The following is an 18,818-nucleotide window of genomic DNA, read 5'->3' as shown; positions in this document are numbered from 1 at the left end:
TATACTTGAATGGTAGATAAAACATAAATGTTGCTGCAACTTTTTTTTCTGAGGGAGTTGCTGCAACTTTTAACGGAGCAATGGATTATCAGATTATGAACGTCCATAAAGGAGACCAAAACCATTAGCATTGCTGCAACTTTTAACGGAGCAATGGATTATCAGATTATGAACGTCCATAAAGGAGACCAAAACCATTAGCATTGCTGCAACTTTTAACGGAGCAATGGATTATGAACGTCCATAAAGGAGACCAAAACCATTAGCATCTACACAACAGCAAAACAGGATAGATTACTACAAACACAATACCTTGACACAACTCTTGATAAGTGGTGTTATCAAGTTAAATAATTCTACAGTCAAACATGTACATTGTTACATTCCAAGTTTCTGACAGGCATCACTGACAAAGCACAATATAATTGCACTTATGAGCTTAGATTGCTCAATGGGTGTGCTTTTGTGCTGAAGACAATGATGCCAATTTAAGGGAGATCAATAATAGTATAATGTAATCAGCAGTTTGACAATGACTGCCCTCCCCGAAAGAAGGGCACAGGTCAAAATGGTCTTCATATTAGAAGGCATCATTATGTTGGTAAGTCACAAGCAGCCATTTGATTCTTTGATTTCACCTGTCCAAGCATCTCAGCTACTGTCTTGCAGCGACATTGTTTGCCAGGACGAATGACATCCCCATAGACTGCCATCTCGATTACATCAAGCTCCTTGTCTGACCAAGATGGAAGAAACGCTAGCAAATCAGGCCAAGTTTACATGATATGAAACTGGAAGAGATGTTTATGCATGCCAAATAATTTAGATGAGGAAAGTTGCAAAGTAGGGGATTCTGGCTTGATTTCTCAATTTAGATCGTTATGGTTTTATATAACAGAGGACAAAAAAGAATAGTCCAAAAATAGTCTGTTGCATACTTACCAGATTCATGATTCGTCTGATTTGCGATTCAAATTCGCTAGATCCTACAAATTGGGTTCAATAAGAAGTATACATCTCCGGCTCGCAAACCCACTATTCAATAAGCTTCAGAAGGAAATAGCCACATAACTTCCCAGATCAATACAAAAGGGAAATAGAAAAATTATGTTGGTTGGCCCATCAGCCCAAACAGGCCTCCCGCTTGGGCTGCTTCTACCCCCGACTCGTCCAGGCAATCACCTCTCGAGGGAAGGACGACACTGCTGCTCCACTCTCCCTTCTGCTAGCTCCCCTCTGCTGGAAGATGCCACTGCCTCCCAACATTACTCTCTCCTGTGGTCCCCTCCTGCTCATAGTCATGACAATGACTGGCTGGCCAACTGGATCTTGGCCAGCGTCACTGTTCTCACACAGATGGTCCTAGCACCAGGGGAGAACGATTTCATTTTTCTGTTCGGAGATCAACGACTCAGGGTGCAGACTCAGACCAATGTGAGCAATTTCGAACCCTGATCTAGATCAATCGACCGGGGTTGGGGTTCAAAGCTCATCCGAATGAATCTGGTAACTATGGTCTGTTGGTAACTTGAATCTCCTCTGGCCAATGCAGCCAATAACAAATAATTGACACCTTGTTTGGCTACCAGGTATTAGAGCTGGAATTGGAGAACTGTAATCGGATTCCGTATATTTAAGTGTACGGCTGGACACTGGAATCGGAATCCTTTGACTCAGACCACAAATCCCAGCAAACTATCCAGCAGCAGGAGTACAATTATATCTGTAACACATCCTTTGTTCAATAGGCGATGTCTCCCCCACCCCAATTTCTCCTTGCAATCAGCCAATCGCGTGTTTGCTCGCACCACCCAGACAGGGGCGGAGCTAGACTTATTCAAGGGTATGCAATGCATACCCAACAATTTTGACAAAAGAGAATCAGTATATATGTCCATACATACATACCCAGATAGCAGTCTTTTCACGTGTAGAACTCAGGAAAAAACAAAATGCATAGCCATCCCGTGCCCTCCCACTTCATTCCTTACGTGTCTGGGCCTAAGTATTAGCTTGAGCTGCTATCGGATCAGTAGACTTTTAAACTTGCAACAGACCTTGAACTGCCTATATACCAGCCCTGCCTCTTGCCCTCCTGCTATATCCCAATATCACGCCTTGTCCTCAACAAGCATGGCGCATGCAGCACACTCCACGTCAACAAGGCAATAATGTAATTATGTGAGCTTTTCATCTGGATTTGTTATTTTTGAGAACATAGAATGATCTGTAATGTATTGATTGATTTTCTTTCAGAATAATTTTATTAGCTAATTCAATGTAGTCTGTTGCATTCAATCAAATTTAAGCACTAATTTGCATTTGTTCGGTTAACACTTGAGAGAGGAGCTAAATTGACTTGGCAGTTGGCAGTGATATTGGAATTGTAGACTATAGTGTTAAATTATATTTTTCTCCTTATTTTCAAAATGCCACCAAACTATTCGAGATTGTTTCTAGAAAGACAAATTGTAGTTCATCATGGTCATTGTGAACTTTCATGTCATATATTATTATATGTTACAAAAAAAATATAGCTTCGCATACCCATGTAAAAAATCCTGGCTCCGCCACTGCACCCAGACCTTTTTTGTTGTGCTTCCCCCTGTCCAGTGACATCTCCTATCCTTGAAAGCATCATCTTCTATGGTGCTCCTCGACAACTTCAATGAAGCTACATCGCCATCAACGCTGGTTGGTTGACTTGCGAATTAGCCTTCCATCATGTGCTTGTGATCAGGGGCAGAGACAGGACATGGGCACGCCGAGCCACGGCCCAGGTTGTGACGCCCAAATCCTTGGGTAGTAACAACCAGGCTATACTACTGTAGCTACAGTACTCAAAGACCCGGGAGCTTCATGCCGGTCTGGCTCTGCCACTGGTTGTGATACCTATAGTTCCGTCTACAGAGTGAATTGCAGGAAACCACCACATTAGCGTCTAGGTTTGCAGAAAAGACTGTTTTACAATTTTTTGTCAGAAACCACTGATTCTCGGCCTAATCTTTTGCAAAAAACACTAGTTGAGAGCTTTGGCCCATTTGATGACGATTATGACATATGGAGCCCACCGTTTGCTGATGTGGCGTACCGGTTCACAATAAACGACGTTAGATGGGGTCCTTTTCCCAAAACCCCCCTCCTCTCCCTGAAAAAAAACTCCATTAAAAAAGTCAACCACCCAGTGCCGTCCCCGCCACCGCGCCGGCCAATCCCGAGCCGCGCGACCCCGCCCCCCGCGCCGGCTGGCCCCAAGCCACTACGACCCCGCCCCCGGCGCCGGCTGGCCCCAAGCCACTACGACCCCAGCCACGGTGCTCGCCTGGGGAGCAAGCACAGAAGGCCGGCCCCAAGCCGCCGGCGATGCACCCGTGCATCCCGGCCGCGCCGCCTCTTCTCCTTCCTCCCTCCTCTATTTCCCCTGCCGGCGGCGCGGCCCCGCACAACACGAGCTCGAGCAGCAGCGGCGGCGGCGCACAGCCCCGAAGAAAGCAGCGGCGCGGACCCGCGCAACAGGGGTACAAGCAGTGGCGCGGCGGCGAACGTCGCAGGCACAATCAGTAGCGTCGGCACGCAGGACGGGCACATCACCGGAGTAAGCAGCGACAGTGAGCTCCGCCGCCGCTGGTGCGTGGCATGGGCGGCAGCGTGCGGTGGCCGGCGACAGAGTACACCTGGCAAGGCCCTGATTGCATTTTCTTGTTTTGATTCAAGGGTGCCTATGCAAAAATACCAAGGACTGTTTGGTAAATTCCTATCACACGTTTTCTGACGCCACCTAGGACCAACAGTTACGCCACATCAGCTTTTGTGGGACCCACATGTCATAATCAAGGTTAAAATGCTCAAAGAGGCCGATCAATGTTTTCTGCAAAAGATTAGGCCAAGAATCAGTAGTTTCTAGCACAAATTCGTAAACCAGTGTTTTCCACAAACCTAGGCATCAATGTGGTGGTTTTTTGCAATTCACTCGTCTACACGGGATTGGTTACTAGTACTGACACTAGGATATGGAGACATTTAGTTCATTTGCTACTTCTACCGATTCTCTGAATTAGGGATAATTGTCGAGGCTCTAGGACTGGGGGTACCCAGGCCCGTCTGCCTGCGGCCCACCGTGTGGCATCGTCAAAAGACCCGGCGCGGCCCAGCGTCAAGATTCCGCAAGCAAAGCACTCGTGAGGCGGGCATCATCAAGCTTCGTCAGGCGCCCCAAGGGCTCCGAGAGGAGCGACCTTCGAGGCCTCCCGCGGGGCGAACACTTCTATGCTCGCCACCCCGCCTCGCGATGCACGTGGGTGACGCGGGATACGACAGCGTTGACAGGCATCGCCAGGACCGGTGCCAGCAGGCGCGGACAGTGAGGCTTTCCTCTTTGGTGCTAAAGGAGCAAGGCCAGCACGCGGGTTCCCAAGGCAGCCCCAAAGGTTGCCTCTTTGGTGCAACATGGCCAGGATGTTGGCTCGGCAGGACGAAGGTCATCGTCGAGCCCACCTGCGCGTCATGGACAGAAGCTTTGCAGGCAAAGACCACCTTTAGTCAGGATAGGGTGTACTCTTGTCCCCCTTCAAATTTGGCCGTTGTGGCATCCCTTCCTGCCGAGAGCTTTGGGGGAAGAGGACCGAGCCAGTATAAGAATAGGTTAGTCTCCACTGTAGAGAAGGGCTGAGACCCGATCGAGTTCATCCACCCCTCAAGCCCGGAGCCGCTCCAGAGGGCAACTTGTACTCGCTCATACTCATCCTCCTCACGAGGCAATCCACCACAAAGGAGTAGGGTCTTACACCGCAAGGTGGCCCAAACCTGGGTAAACCGCCGTGTTCTCCCTTCTTCCCGTTTGCTCGAGCACGTCGGAGCATCGCCGTGAGGCAGTGAGTAGCGGGCCGTAGCCTAGCCAAGTCCTTCCGCACACCCCAGAGTTCGAACCTTTCTTTGGTTCTGCGGAGCCCCGATTCCGACATTTGGCGCGCCAGGTAGGGGTGTGCCGAAGTTCTTCCGCTTCATTTCGATCCCGCTTCACCGTCCCCATGGCCGACGCTCGTCGTGTTCGTGTCGAGCGCCGTGCGGCTCGCGTCGCCCAGACGGAGCCGGCGGGCCACGGCGGCCGCCGCCTCTCCCCATCAGCCGCGCCCAATGCGCCCACTGACCCGGCTGCTCACGAGCAGCAGGACTCCTCCCTGCCGCCCTCCGTGCACCGCCACGCCTTCCCTCATGCCGGTCACGGCTACGTCCTCCCGTGCTCACCGCGGGCCAGCGAACGCGCAGGTTGCGCCTGCTCATGGCACGCGAGCTGCTGCGCTACCGCCCCGTCGACAAGGGCTACGACGTCTGGCTAGGCCGCATCACCGAACTCGTCAACACCGCAGGCGAGGCCCCGACGCCCTCCCACTCGTTCCATCCTCTGCCATCTCGCGCAGGCGACGTGGCGCACAGTGCGCCTCCACCCCCTCGCCTGCGCGGCGACAGCTCCGAGCCCCAACACGACGTGCGGCCTCACGCTCCGTCGCGTGGAGCGCCGGCGCTAGCTCGAGACGAGGCCAACTGCCAAATTGTGCATCAGTAGCTGCACGACGCGCGCACGCACCCCCGATACCGCTACGTCAACACCAAGACCGGGCCGTCCAAGAGGCCGCGACGCATGGGCGCCATGACCGCGCCGCTCCTGCTCGATGCGCACCCGTGAGCGCTGTTGGATGCCGCGCCTTCACCTGTGAGCTGCGTCGGGTGGTCTGGCAAGTCAAGTTTAAGCTGGAGTTGCCTCCTCGCTACGACGGCATCCCTGACCCTGCGGAGTTCCTCCAGCTCTACGTGTTGAGCATCGAGGCGGCGAACGGCAACAACAAGGTCATGGCGAACTGGTTTCCCATGGCCCTCAAGGACGGCGTGCGCTCCTGGCTCATGAATCTGCCTGAAGGGTCAATCTCCTCGTGGGATGAGCTTCGCGAGCGCTTCATCGCCAACTTCCAAGGCACCCGAGACCACGCCCTCACCATCAGCGATCTGCGGCGCGTGAAGCATCGCTCTGGAGAGACTCTCCGCAAGTACATCCAACGTTTCACCCAAGTCCGCCTCAAGATCCCGAAGGCCTCGGATGAGGCCGTCATCTCGGCGTTCACCGAAGGCGTCACGTCCAGATGAATGAGAAGCTCGCCATCAACGATGAACTGTGCACCATGTTGGAGCTGTTCAACCTGGCCGACAAGTGCGCGAGGGCGGAGGAAGGCCGCACGTCCCTCCTCAACAACTCCGACGCCGATCTCGACGACAAGAAGGCCAAGGCCAAGGAGGCGAAGCGCAAGGGCCCTGTCGTGCTGGCGGCGGAGCCCGAGCTAAAGCATGGCCGTGATCACGATGAGCCCGCCAAAGACGGCTACCTGTCTTGTGTCTTCCACAACGTGCGCACTCACAACACCGATGACTGTCAAGAGCTCAGGGCGCTCCATGACGAGCGCCTGGGCCGCCGCCCCGAGCGCAGCGGCCGTGGAGGTCGCGGTGGAGCACGCTAGGACAACCGCAACCCCCACCAGGGCTGGCGTGACCAGCCTTGCGAGGATGCTTGGCGCGATCAGCCGCGTGACAGCCTGGCGCGATCAGCCTCGTGACGGCGCCTAGCGTGATCAGCCTCGTGAGGTCCGCCCTCAGGGCAACGCAGGCCTTCCGCCGTTGCCGCCGCCCCCCAGGAGGTACGACAACCAGCCAGACAAAGGGGCTGGGGGCTATCAGGAGCCTCGCGCGATAGCCTGCATCGTCGACGGAGCTCAGGCCCCCGCGTCAAGCCGCCTCTTCAAGCAGTTTTCTCGTGAGGTGAATGCAGCTTTCCCGAGGCTTGAGGTTGTGCGTCCCCTCAAGTGGTCGCAGTACGCCCTCATCTTCGATTCCAAAGGCCGCCTCAGGTGCTCGGCTACCGCTGGTGCGCTCTCCATGCTGTGCACCCCACCATCAACAACGTCTCAGACACCAAGACCCTCATCGACGGCGGCGCCGGCCTCAACGTGCTTTCTGTGGAGACCTTCAATACGCTTCAAGTGTCGTATGATCAGCTCATCCCTACCAGACCGTTCTCTGGGGTGACTTACGGCTCCACCACTCCCCTGAGGCAGGTGCGCCTCCCGTCACGTTCAGCACCCGCGAAAACTACCACACCGAGCTCATCGACTTTGACGTGGCCCACATCGGCCTCACGTACAATGCCATCTTGGGGCATCCGACCCTCGCCAAGTTCATGGCGGCTACACACCATGGCTACAATGTCCTCAAGATGCCAGGGTGCAGCGGCATCATCACCGTCGCCTGTGATGAGAAGGATGCGGTCTGCTCCCTCGAGCACGCCTACCAGGCTGCGACGGCTGAGAACTCCGATGGCGGGGAAGACGTCGCGCCCCCTGATGTTGTTCCCGCTAAGAAGCAGCTCCTCCCCAAGAACCGCCTCAAGACGAAGAAGGCACCCTTTGCCGAGGCCTCTGGTGTCGTGCCTGCCACTGTTGCCTCCCTCCCGCATAGGAAGGCGTGCCCGGCGCCGCCCTCGGGAAGGGCTCGGGGGCTCCCACCTGGAGGGCCTCTGACCTGACCGCTGCGACGAGGGAGGCGCTCGGGCACCACTTGGAGGCGTGCTTCGGCGCGCGCCCCCACAAGCAAGGAGCACGACGCGAGGCGCCAGGAGCATGAGAATTCATCACCAAGGCAATTAGCGAACTTCAGGAAGCGCGGGCCATACACATGAGCGCCGACCCGCATGCCCCACTGGCTCAGTTGCCGCTCCCGACGCGGGGGGCGAACTGCACGTCTGTGTCAACATCCCTGGCCTCAACAGGGCCGCCTCTCAAGACCTCTTCTAGCCGTCACGCGTCGGCCGAAGTGGGGGCTACCCCTGCAGCTACATCCGCATGCCCTTCGGCCTGGTGAACGCGGGCGCCACGTACCAACGGCTCGCCCAGCTCGCGTTGGCGTCTCACGAGGCCAGGCCCTCAGCGCTAACACCTCGCGAAGCCCCTATCCCTCGCGAGCCTCCCGAGCCTCAGGAGCCGCCCGGCTCGTGAGGAGCGAACCCCCGCGACACGCTTCATCGGCTTCCTCGACGCTACTACAACAACATTGCCAGGTGACTTTTCGGTTTGTTCAATTGAGGGCGCCCCTCGGGCTGCATTATGCTTAGGCTGAGAAGGGTCCGCCCCTACAGCCACGTCGCTTTTGCTCGTGTATCAAAACCAGTTATGCTTTTATGAGTTGCTATGCCTGTTAACCCTGCACTTGACATCGCACAGTCTCCGAAAGCGACGGCCCTCGGGCCCCATGCGCTAACGACTCTTCTTCTGAGCGTCCCATGAGAGGGCGCTAATGGCATGGCGTATGTGCTCGGGTCCGTCCCTGCAGCGTCGATAAGTCTAAGCGACCAAGCTCTGGCTCGCGGACCGGCCCCGTGCATGTCACCTCCTTAGGTCCTTAGTGCCTTGTCTTCTCACGGAACAGTCACGAGCAGGTCGGCAAGCGCGTGTTGCCCCACATACCCCGTAATTTGTCAGCATTCATGAGTCCCAGGAGCTAGGCATTTAGCGGCGCCTCAGCAGTGCTCATCGCCTCAGGAAGTCCGCCCCCGAACGGACGATGATTTGGTCCACTTCATCAGCTGCAAGAAGCTAAGTACAGCCATCCCGTACGCTGCGTCGTTGCTGGACTGGACCCCTTCCCCAGCAACCTCGCGAAACGTCGCCTCTTTTCTGCGCAAGTCGCTTGCACGTTTAAAGGGGAGCTCTTGAGCATCGCGCCTCAGGAGCTCCTACTGGCTCTCGGGCCCTCACCCCCTGGCCTTGTCCCAGGCATCGCAACCTGACATACCAGCAGCGGCTGAGCTACGCTCGAGGGCCGGGCCCTGAGGACGTAGAGCGCATTGACGAGCAAAGCAAAGAGAGGCTGGCTTCGCGAGGAAGTTTGGAACGGAGTGCAATCCGTTTGCGTCGACATCGGTTGAAACACAAAGAACTCCGATTTTTACACGCACCCCTCGTGGGACTTGTGTTGACTCATCGCAGAGCAGAAGGCGCACAGGGAGTCAAGCTCCAAGGAAGCGCGCCCCCACGCCGCAGGAACCTCCACAGGCCACGGATACCTCGCGCTGCACTATAAGCTAAGGCGTCCTCTTCACACCCCACACGAGCCTTACCGATCAGGATGTAAGTGGACAAGTCACCGGACGCTTTGCGACTTGCCGCGCCAGCCCGCCGGTCTTTTGTGGGTTTACGTGGCTGTCCACTTATTATTTATGTGGCGTTTGCGTCACCATTGGACGACCATGAAAGACGGTGAACGAGGATCTAAGTGTGGTGTGCACAGTGTTCAGGTCCTGCATTGGGGCTCCATGAGTAGTACTTTTCGGCAATGTGGCGTACAAACGCTCTTGATTTATCCGTTGTTGGCCAAAGCAACCACACGTACAATGCTTAAGGCCTGATCAGTTGATGGATTGGCTAGCTAGCAGAGCCTGTTAGTCCAAGACGGTACGCACCCTTTGTTGGCCGCTCACTCGTCACCGCGACCGCTGTCGCCGCGCTTGGACTTGTCTCCAATGACGATCCGACGGTCCGCGCGCCAGTGGTGTCGTCTCGTTCCTCGCGTGCTTCTTCGACGCCCTTGCAGTGACTCGTGACCATCCGCTCAATTGTGTGAATCTCGTCGCTCGACCTTAGTGTCTTGCCGTCGGCCAGCATAGCAGAGGAACCAACATAAGATTGGCAAGAGTCCACACACGCCACTTGAGGCTTTTTACGTGGACGGCGTATGTGGGACTGTTGGACGCCGCTGCCATTTACATCCCTACTTACCGATAGCATTTCACCATTACTTTTGCAATCTCGTATGGGTGAGCCCCCTTTTTCTATCGGGAGCCGCTTGCGCGTCAAGGGGGACCTCTTGAGCATCGCGCCTTAGGAGCTCTCACCGGACCACGAGCCGCTCACCTCCTGGCCCTGCCCTAGGCACTACGACCTAGCATACCAGCGATGGCCGAGGCTTGCTTGGGGACTGGGTCCCGACGACGCAGAGCAGTAAGCGATCGTAAGAAAAAGGAGATAAGCCCAAACGAGGAGCGCCACGATAACTTAAACGTGAACTAGAAGCTTAAAAATAAAGGCGCTAGCGCCGCAGGTTCTGACACGCCACCGCGGGGCTCCTGTTGTCCAAGTGCAGGAAATAAAGGAACAAAATAAACTTCCTCCCGGAGGCCGCCGCTCCTGGGGCCCCGACTCCGGCCCGGACGGCGCTCAGTCAAAGTCCTCCTCCACCTTGACGTGGCAGCTCATCGGAATCACCGTCGCTCCCACTTCCCCCGGAGGTGGCGCTGCTATCGTCGGAGGAGACGTCACTGTTGCTGCCGCCGGCCTCCCCAAAGATCTTCACGAAGAGCGTCGCGGCCCCATCGAACTTGAAGTAGAGGATGTGCCCCTCCTGCAAGCCGTGGGCGCGGGCAAACAACTTCCACCCCCAATTCAGATACACAAAGCCGGCAGGAGTGACCTCAACGTCCACCCAGGAAGACTTGCTGCAGGAGCCGTCTAGCTGCAGCCACAGCCCGAGGGGTGCGTCCGCCGCCAGCTCCTCCGCAAAGGAGTTCAGGAGTTGGAGCCAAGTGCGGGGCGGAGTGTTCTTCCAGACGACGAACTCACGGGCTGAGTCCGCATAATGGGCCCCCGCCCGACGCGGTCGGGCGGCGGTGCCGCTTCTCCCTCCCTGGCCACGGCCACTGCGACCGCGGGGGTAGCGGCGGACTTGAGAGGGCAGCCCCGCCTCCTTGCAGGTTGTGGCGGCTCCGGTTCATCCAGCGTCGCCTTGCCCTTCTCAGCGGCGGAGAACCTTCTCAAGGGCGCCATGGCTACAGCGTGGTTTTAAAAACGAAAAGGCAAGAAGACAGAGATGGGCCGAGGGGTCCGGTTCCTCGCCCTCTTATAGTGATCTAAGGAGACCGGTTCGTGCCCCTTCCTTCGTGGCAGTGATGGCTCCCGCGCCCGTTATGCACCACGCGTCAAGCCTGGCCCGCAGGGGGTTGGGCCCGTGTCACTTCGCCCTCCTCTTCTCCGCCTTCGCCTACAAGCTAGGCCGTGCATGCCACGGACCCAGGGGCTACTATCGGGGCTCTGGGACTGGGGATACCCAAGCCCGTCTGCCTGCGGCCCACCGTGTGGCATCGTCAAAAGGCCCGGCACGGCCGAGCGTCAAGATTCCGCAAGCGAAGCCCTCGCGAGGTGGGCATCATCAAGCTTCGTCACCCAGAGGCCTCCCGCGAGGCGGACACTTCTATGCTCGCCACCCCGCCTCGCGATGCACGTGAGTGACGCGGCGACGACAGGCTACGCCAGGACCGGTGCCAGCAGGCGCGGACAGTGAGGCTTTCCTCTTTGGTGCTAAAGGAGCAAGGCCAGCACGCGGGTACCCAAGGCAGCCCCAAAGGTTGCCTCTTTGGTGCAACATGGCCAGGGCTCTGGCTCGGCAGGACGGAGGTCATCGTCGAGCCCACCTGCGCGTCATGGATAGAAGCCTTGCAGGCGAAGACCACCTTTAGTCAGGATAGGGTGTACTCTTGACCCCCCCTTCAAATTTGGCCGTTGTGGCACCATTCCCGCTGAGAGCTTTGGGGGAAGTGGACCGGGCCAGTATAAGAATAGGTTAGTCTCAACCGTAGAGAGGGGCTGAGACCCGATCGAGTTCATCCATCCCTCAAGCCCGGAGCCACTCCAGAAGCCGCCGAGGGCCACTTGTACTCGCTCATACTCATCCTCCTCGCGAGGCAATCCACCACAAAGCAAGAGTAGTATCTTACACCGCAAGGTGGCCCGAACCTGGGTAAACCGCCGTGTTCTTCCTTCTTCCCGTTCGCTCGAGTACGTCGGAGCATCGCTGTGAGGCAGTGAGCAACATGTCGTAGCCTAGCCAAGTCCTTCGCGCACACCCAGAGTTCAAACCTTTCTTTGGGTCTGCAGAGCCCCGATTCCGACAATAATGTTTTTTTGTTGTTTAGTTGTGGTACCGACTACCGAGTGCTCCATCAAGTGCTTGCACGTGTTGACCAATTTAGCTGCTAGAACCCACTAGCCATCCTGCCACTTGAGAGGTCACTGTAATGTGCAAGAGCATTTGACATAGGAGCATGTATTTGGTTGCCTCAACAGATAGTAGTACAAGAGTTGTGCTGCCTGTCACATTGACCGATACCATAACTCTGCAATGAGTATATTTAAGCATCTCCACATCAACAATCACTGTTTTTTGGCTGAAAATATCACAAAAAGGATGGAAAAACATACACATGTGTAGTGTAGTACAAGAAGTGAGGAGAGTGGGCAACAACTTTTTGCGGATAAAGGAGGGACAGTATGGCCCAAGGGAAAGTAGAAACTGATGGCACAGTGGATAAGCGTGGTTCAACACTCATACTTGGAGTGGTGGAAGAACTACCTCTAGGCAGGAATCAAGAATTGCTGCTCCCTCACCGGCAACATGCAATGGCTAGGCATCTGGCTACAGGCAAAGCAAAGTGGCTCAGGAAGTCGGAGGGAGCATTCAAAGAGAAGCGGAGCAAGACACCACATGGTCGATAGATATAGTATTTACTACAGTGATTATCAATGTAAAGCTTTGTCATGAATTGCAGAATTTGTATGTCAAAATGCCCCATGCTAGATTTTCATATTTACATGGTAATTATTGATGGATCCCAATGACTGTAACTTGTGTGTCAAAGTCATTCAGATTCTTGATTTACCATTCTACTCCCTTCGTTCCTAAATATACCCAATGACTTATATTTAGGAACGGAGGGAGTAGATAACATGCAAGCAATATTTGGATTTCATTTCATTTTAGAAATCCAAACCACAGCCAAACACAAGTATTAAAGATGGAATCCATTTTTACTAATGACGTCCAGAATAAATGGTATTTGAATTTAACTTAATTCACCAAATTGAATTCACAGCTGCCAAACAAGGTGTGAGTGAAAACGTAAACTTGTAATTGTAAAATTCACCAAGATTATATTTGTTCATACGCAAGAGATGCAAGTGAGTCCGCAACTCAGCAATCATTAAGAGTCAAAAAGGTTGACACAGTTCAAAATTCAACCCTACCACAAGTGATGATTAGCTTATATGAAAGAAATTGCTATTTCCGAAGCATATGAACTAGGATGGGATACTAAATATACGTTGTAGCAGCTATTGCAGACACATAAATGGGGGAAGTTTGCCCGTGATCAAATTAGCCTATGTTGTCTCTGTCCCAAGCCCGGGTAAAGGAGGGTTGTGATAGGCTTGGCGAGCCAACGTCAAAACTCAGCCACTCTCGACAAGTGCGAAGGGTAAGGAAGCTAGCCGAGCCTAGGAGGATCCGCTTAGGTAGCTGGAACATAGGGTCCCTGACAGGTAAGCTTCAGGAGCTAGTTGATACAGCGGTGAGGAGAGGTATTGACATCCTTTGCATCCAAGAAACCAAATGGAAGGGACAGAAGGCAAAGGAGGTGGAGGGTACCGGCTTCAAGTTGTGGTACACGGGGACGGCCGCGAATAGAAATGGAGTAGGCATCTTGATCAACAAGAGCCTCAAGTATGGAGTGGTAGATGTCAAGAGACATGGGGACCGGATTATCCTGGTCAAGCTGGTAGTTGGGGACTTAGTTCTCATTGTTATCAGCGCGTATGCCCCGCAAGTAGGCCACAATGAGAACACCAAGAGGGAGTTCTGGGAAGGCCTGGAGGACATGGTTAGGAGTGCACCGATTGGCAAGAAGCTCTTCATAGGAGGAGACCTCAATGGCCACGTGGGTACATCCAACACAGGTTTTGAAGGGGTGCATGGGGGCTTTGGCTATGGCATCAGGAATCAAGAAGAAGATGTCTTAAGCTTTGCTCTAGCCTACGACATGATAGTAGCTAACACCCTCTTTAAAAAGAAAGAATCACATCTAGTGACTTTTAGTACTGGTCAACACTCTAGCCGAATTGATTTCATCCTCTCAAGAAGAAGACAGACGTGCATGCCTAGATTGTAAGGTGATACCTGGAGAGAGTGGTGTCCCTCGGCATAAGCTTGTGGTGGCTGACTTCCGCTTTCGGATTCGTGTCTAGCAGGATAAGCGTGCCAAAGTTGCTAGAACGAAGTGGTGGAAGCTCAAGGGGGAGGTAGCTCGGGCGTTCAAGGAGAGGGCCATTGGGAGGAAGGAGGTGATGCAGACAATATGTTGACAAAGATGGAGACTTGCATTCGTAAGGTGGCCTCAGAGGAGTTTGGAGTGTCCAAGGGAAGTAGAAGCGAAGCTAAAGATACCTGGTGGTGGAATGATGATGTCCAAAAGGCTATTAAGGAGAAGAAAGATTGTTTTAGACGCCTATACCTGGATAGGAGTGCAGACAACATAGAGAAGTACAAGATGGCAAAGAAGACCGCAAAGCGAGCTGTGAGTGAAGGGGTCAGGCATATGAGGATCTCTATCGGCGGCTAGACACGAAGGTGAAAGGGCCATCTATGAGATGGCCAAGATCTGAGAGACAAAGACAAGGGATGTTGACCAAGTCAAGTGCATCAAGGACGGAGCAGACCAGCTGGTGAAGGACGAGGAGATTAAGCATAGACAGCGGGAGTACTTCGACAAGTTGTTAAATGGGGAGAATGAGAGCTCTACCACTGAACTGGATTGACTCCTTTGATGATACCAGCAGGCGTTTTGTGCGGCGAATCCAGGAGTCTGAGGTCAAGGAGGCCTTAAAAAGGATGAAAGGAGGCAATGCAATGGGCCCAAATTGTATCCCCATTGAGGTGTGGAGAGGTCTCGGAGACATAGTTATAGTATGGCTAACTAAGCTTTTCAACCTCATTTTTCGGGCAAACAAGATGCCAGAAGAATGGAGACGGAGTATATTAGTACCAACCTTCAAGAATAAGGGGGATGTTCAGAGTTATACTAATTACCGTGGAATTAAGCTAATGAGCCATACAATGAAGCTATGGGAGAGAGTCATTGAGCACCTCTTAAGAGAATGACAAGCGTGACCAAAAGTCAGTTTGGTTTCATGCCTGGGAGGTCGATCATGGAAGTCATTTTATTGGTACGACAACTCATGGAGAGATATAGGGAGCAAAAGAAGGACCTATATATGGTGCTCATTGACTTGGAGAAGGCCTACGATAAGACACCGTGGAATGTCATGTGGTGGACCTTGGAGAAACACAAAGTCCCAGCAAAGTGCATTACCCTCATCAAGGACATGTACGATAATGTTGTGACAAGTGTTCGAACAAGTGATGGTGACACTGATGACTTCCCGATTAAAATAGGACTGCACCCGGGGTCAGCTTTGAGGCCTTATCTTTTTGCTTTGGTGATGGATGAGGCCACGAGGGATATACAAGGAGATATCCCATGGTGTATGCTCTTTGGGGATGATGTGATGCTAGTCGATGATAGTCGGATGGGGGTCAATAGGAAGTTAGCTGTGGAGACAAACCTTGGAATCGAAAGGTTTTAGACTTAGTAGAACTAAAACCGAGTACGGAGGTGTTGTTTCAGTACTACTACGCACGAGGAGGAGAATAGCCTTGATGGGCAGGTGGTGCCTCAGAAGGACACCTTTCGATATTTGGGGTCAATGCTACAGAAGGATGGGGATATCGATGAAGATGTGAACCATCGAATCAAAGCCGGATGGATGAAGTGGCGCCAAGCTTCTGGCATTTTCTATGACAAGAGAGTGCCACAAAAGCTAAAAGGCAAGTTTTATAGGACGGCGCTTCGACCCGCAATGTTGTATGGCGCTGAGTGTTGGACGACTAAAAGGCAACATGCGCATGTTGAGGTGGATGTGTGGCCACACAAAGACCGAGTCCGAAATGATGATATACGAGATAGAGTTGGGGTAGCACTAATTGAAGAGAAGCTTGTCCAACATCGTTTGGGCATATTCAGCGGGGGCCTCCAGAAGCGCCAGTTCATAGCGGATGGCTAAACGTGCTGATAATGTAAGAGAAGTCGGGGTAGGTTGCGAGATCTTATGGGTTTCACCTCTAGCCTACCCCAACTTGTTTGGGACTAAAGGCTTTATTGTTGTTGTTATTGTTGTTGTTGTTATTGATCAAATAAAGATAGAATGCTGGAGCTGGCATGTAACTTAAGCTTTAGAGCCTCTCTTTCTATCAGGAACAAGCCTTATAGTGGGGTAGCTGAGGGGAAGCACAATATCCTCAATCTTTGAGCCCTTATTCACACCCAAATTGATCCATTGTGAGCCAAGGTTCATAACAGAAAGAAAAGCCAGAATATTTCCCAATCTATGTTAGTAGAAGCTGTCAGATAGTCTAACTTTCGGTCTAACTTCTGGAGCACTTCTAGATGGTTTTGCATGTTTTTCGCCTACATCACATGTTAAATTCAATCTAGACTCGTTTCAAAAATAGTACCAACATATGAACGACCAATTGATTAATGTAGAAAAGAATTAAGCCAATCAGCACCCCTACACTACACCTAAATCAAGAATCATCACAACGAAAAACATAAGTCCCAGATGGTCGAGGAACATGCTATTCAACATAACGATACTCAAGTCTAGTAGACTAATAGCAATTCTGCTTCCACAGCTCACCTAATTTTCTTTCTTATGAAGAGATTATATGCAGTACTTTTCAATACCCTATTGCCCTTTATTTCCGATGGGAATATGTATATAAGCAAATGTGTCTCTGTGACACTGTTGCCCAATAAGACAATAACATTAAGCAAATCATGTATCAGAAATTCATCTGCCGAAAATGAAAAAACAGAGCAGGTATATTCCCTAACATTGTTGAAATGTAAGAATCAAATATTGTTTAGCTCACCTGTGAACTTGATATCGCAGGAAAAGCCTTGCATCTCTGCCTTCTCCACCCATGCTTTATCAGACTTGGAACGGTTCACCCTAGTCTGAAGGATCTGGCAATTCTCAACAGTAGATTCCCCTCCTAAATCCAATGATCAACAGTTAAACTGAGCAGTCTATAATAACTAATGGAAGAAAATCAGAGTCTCAAAGAGAACATATTGTACCACTTCCAGGTACACTGCAAAAGGGCCGCAACAAATATTTACAGACAAACAAGGATTAGGAAAGAGTAAAAGGTAGAAACAACAAATGATGCAAGATGTTCCTGTTTAGAACAAAGCTCATACACCTCAGGAAGTAAAAGATGCAACGATTAATCGACATATTTGGTAGCACAAGTTGTTTGGATAATACTAACTTAAAACATTCAGACATGGGATCCTGCACAAGATATACAATCAAAGCTAGGAATCCTAATATCTTCAGTGTCATGGGTATGCAGGGACGGCTGCAGAAAGGAGATGAGCTCATGTTGTCTTTTGTTTGCCACACATACATCAAATGAGGTCTGTTAGTCATGTAATATTTGGTTTGGTAGGTATGTTATCCTTAGCTTTGTCTGCGGTTATTTCCAACTAATCAAATCCAAACCCACATCCGATAAATTTAAGATTTAGACCCAGCAATGAGCCTATGATATATATCTTAGAATGAAAAAAATAACAGCATTTTAATACACACAAACAAAAAAATGGTAGCATCCACTGTTTCGACAACACTGTTGTCAAAATCCAAACTAGATATTCATCCATTCAGATTTCCGAGCTAAATGAGCAGGTGCTTGGAAGAGTTGGATTCTAAACTCAAAGGTGCATCCGTAAGAATCACCTCATATGCCCCTGAACTAAACTTACGAGTGTTCAACAAGACACTAACCAGATAAAAAACTAATCAACGTTTTGAACATGCTCACGTGCAACAAAACATGCTCTCTTTTCAGCAATAAAATAAGAAATGTAGTGTTTTCTGGCGGAAATAACAAGCTGACCTTTGGAGAAGGGAATGATGTGGTCGTATTCGTAGCAGAGGCAGCCGTGGCAGCTCCAGAAGCGGCGACACACCACGTTGCCAGCGGCGTCCTGCCGCCACCGCTCTGGGTGTCGCCCTGCCAGCACCGCCGCCTTCCGCCAGCACGCGGTCCGGGTCTTCTCGTCAAAGGACCTTGGCCGCTCCTTCTCCTTCGATTTTGAGCCCGTCCCGCTGCTGCTCGCCTCACCGTCGGATGTAGAAGGCGCCATCCAACTCGACCCCTGTAGCTTTCTCTCCAGCAGTCAATCGTAGAACACGGGTTACGGAGCGCGCCGCCGTTGACGGCTAGGGTTAGGATATGCCGCCGCGGCGTATGGGTGTGTGCCGGAATTGGGTGAGAGGTTTTTTTTAGGGGTGGAATCGGGGGAGAGATGGAAGGAAGAGAGAGCGGCAGGGCGGGTTGGGCTGGGCCGACGGGCACATCAGCTGACCGCGCTCGTCCAAAAGAAAAGCTGGCGGCTGGTCCATATCGGTTTTCCAGTTTTCCAAAATAAAGGCATGTGTGCTTCCAAAAAAGATGTGCTTCCTATTTCCATTTTTCGGGTTTTCGTTGTTTGCTTCTGATTTTTTTTCGGTTTTTTTATTTCCGACTTTTTCCCATTACAAGTTTTTCCTCTTTTTTTCTATTTCACAACAAAAATGAAAAAAAAGTTCTTCAAACCTACTAGCATGGAAATAACAAAAAATACATCTATGCTCATAGACGCACGAACTAGCGCAACGGAACAGCAAACATCGGCTTACGTCGCGGATGAAGAAGTATAGATCGAGATGATCTGACTTGTAGACACACGGACAAAGACGAACAAAGAATGGATCCAACCACCGAAGATCATAACCAACCAAACCCTGTGATATCAGCCGACACCTTCGCATGCCCTTCGACAACGT

General features: G+C 52.0%; 1 protein-coding gene across 1 annotated transcript; it reads right to left on the bottom strand.

The window, feature by feature from the left end:
• Nucleotides 1–292: 292 nt before the first annotated feature.
• On the bottom strand, nucleotides 293–18,324 carry LOC119317245. Its single transcript, XM_037591676.1, has 3 exons — nucleotides 17,887–18,324; nucleotides 16,855–16,977; nucleotides 293–736 (listed from the first exon to the last, which is right to left on the bottom strand). Exons 1-3 carry the CDS (start codon nucleotides 18,134–18,136, stop codon nucleotides 594–596), a joined length of 516 nt encoding a protein of 171 aa, XP_037447573.1. The 5' UTR covers nucleotides 18,137–18,324; the 3' UTR covers nucleotides 293–593.
• Between the last annotated feature and the right edge of the window lie 494 nt (nucleotides 18,325–18,818).

The sequence above is a fragment of the Triticum dicoccoides genome, chromosome 6A, assembly GCF_002162155.2.
Source record: "Triticum dicoccoides isolate Atlit2015 ecotype Zavitan chromosome 6A, WEW_v2.0, whole genome shotgun sequence".
Taxonomy (NCBI): domain Eukaryota; kingdom Viridiplantae; phylum Streptophyta; class Magnoliopsida; order Poales; family Poaceae; genus Triticum; species Triticum dicoccoides.
The sequence above is the reverse complement of the archived record's forward strand: the minus strand, read 5'-3'. Positions and strand labels throughout refer to the sequence as shown.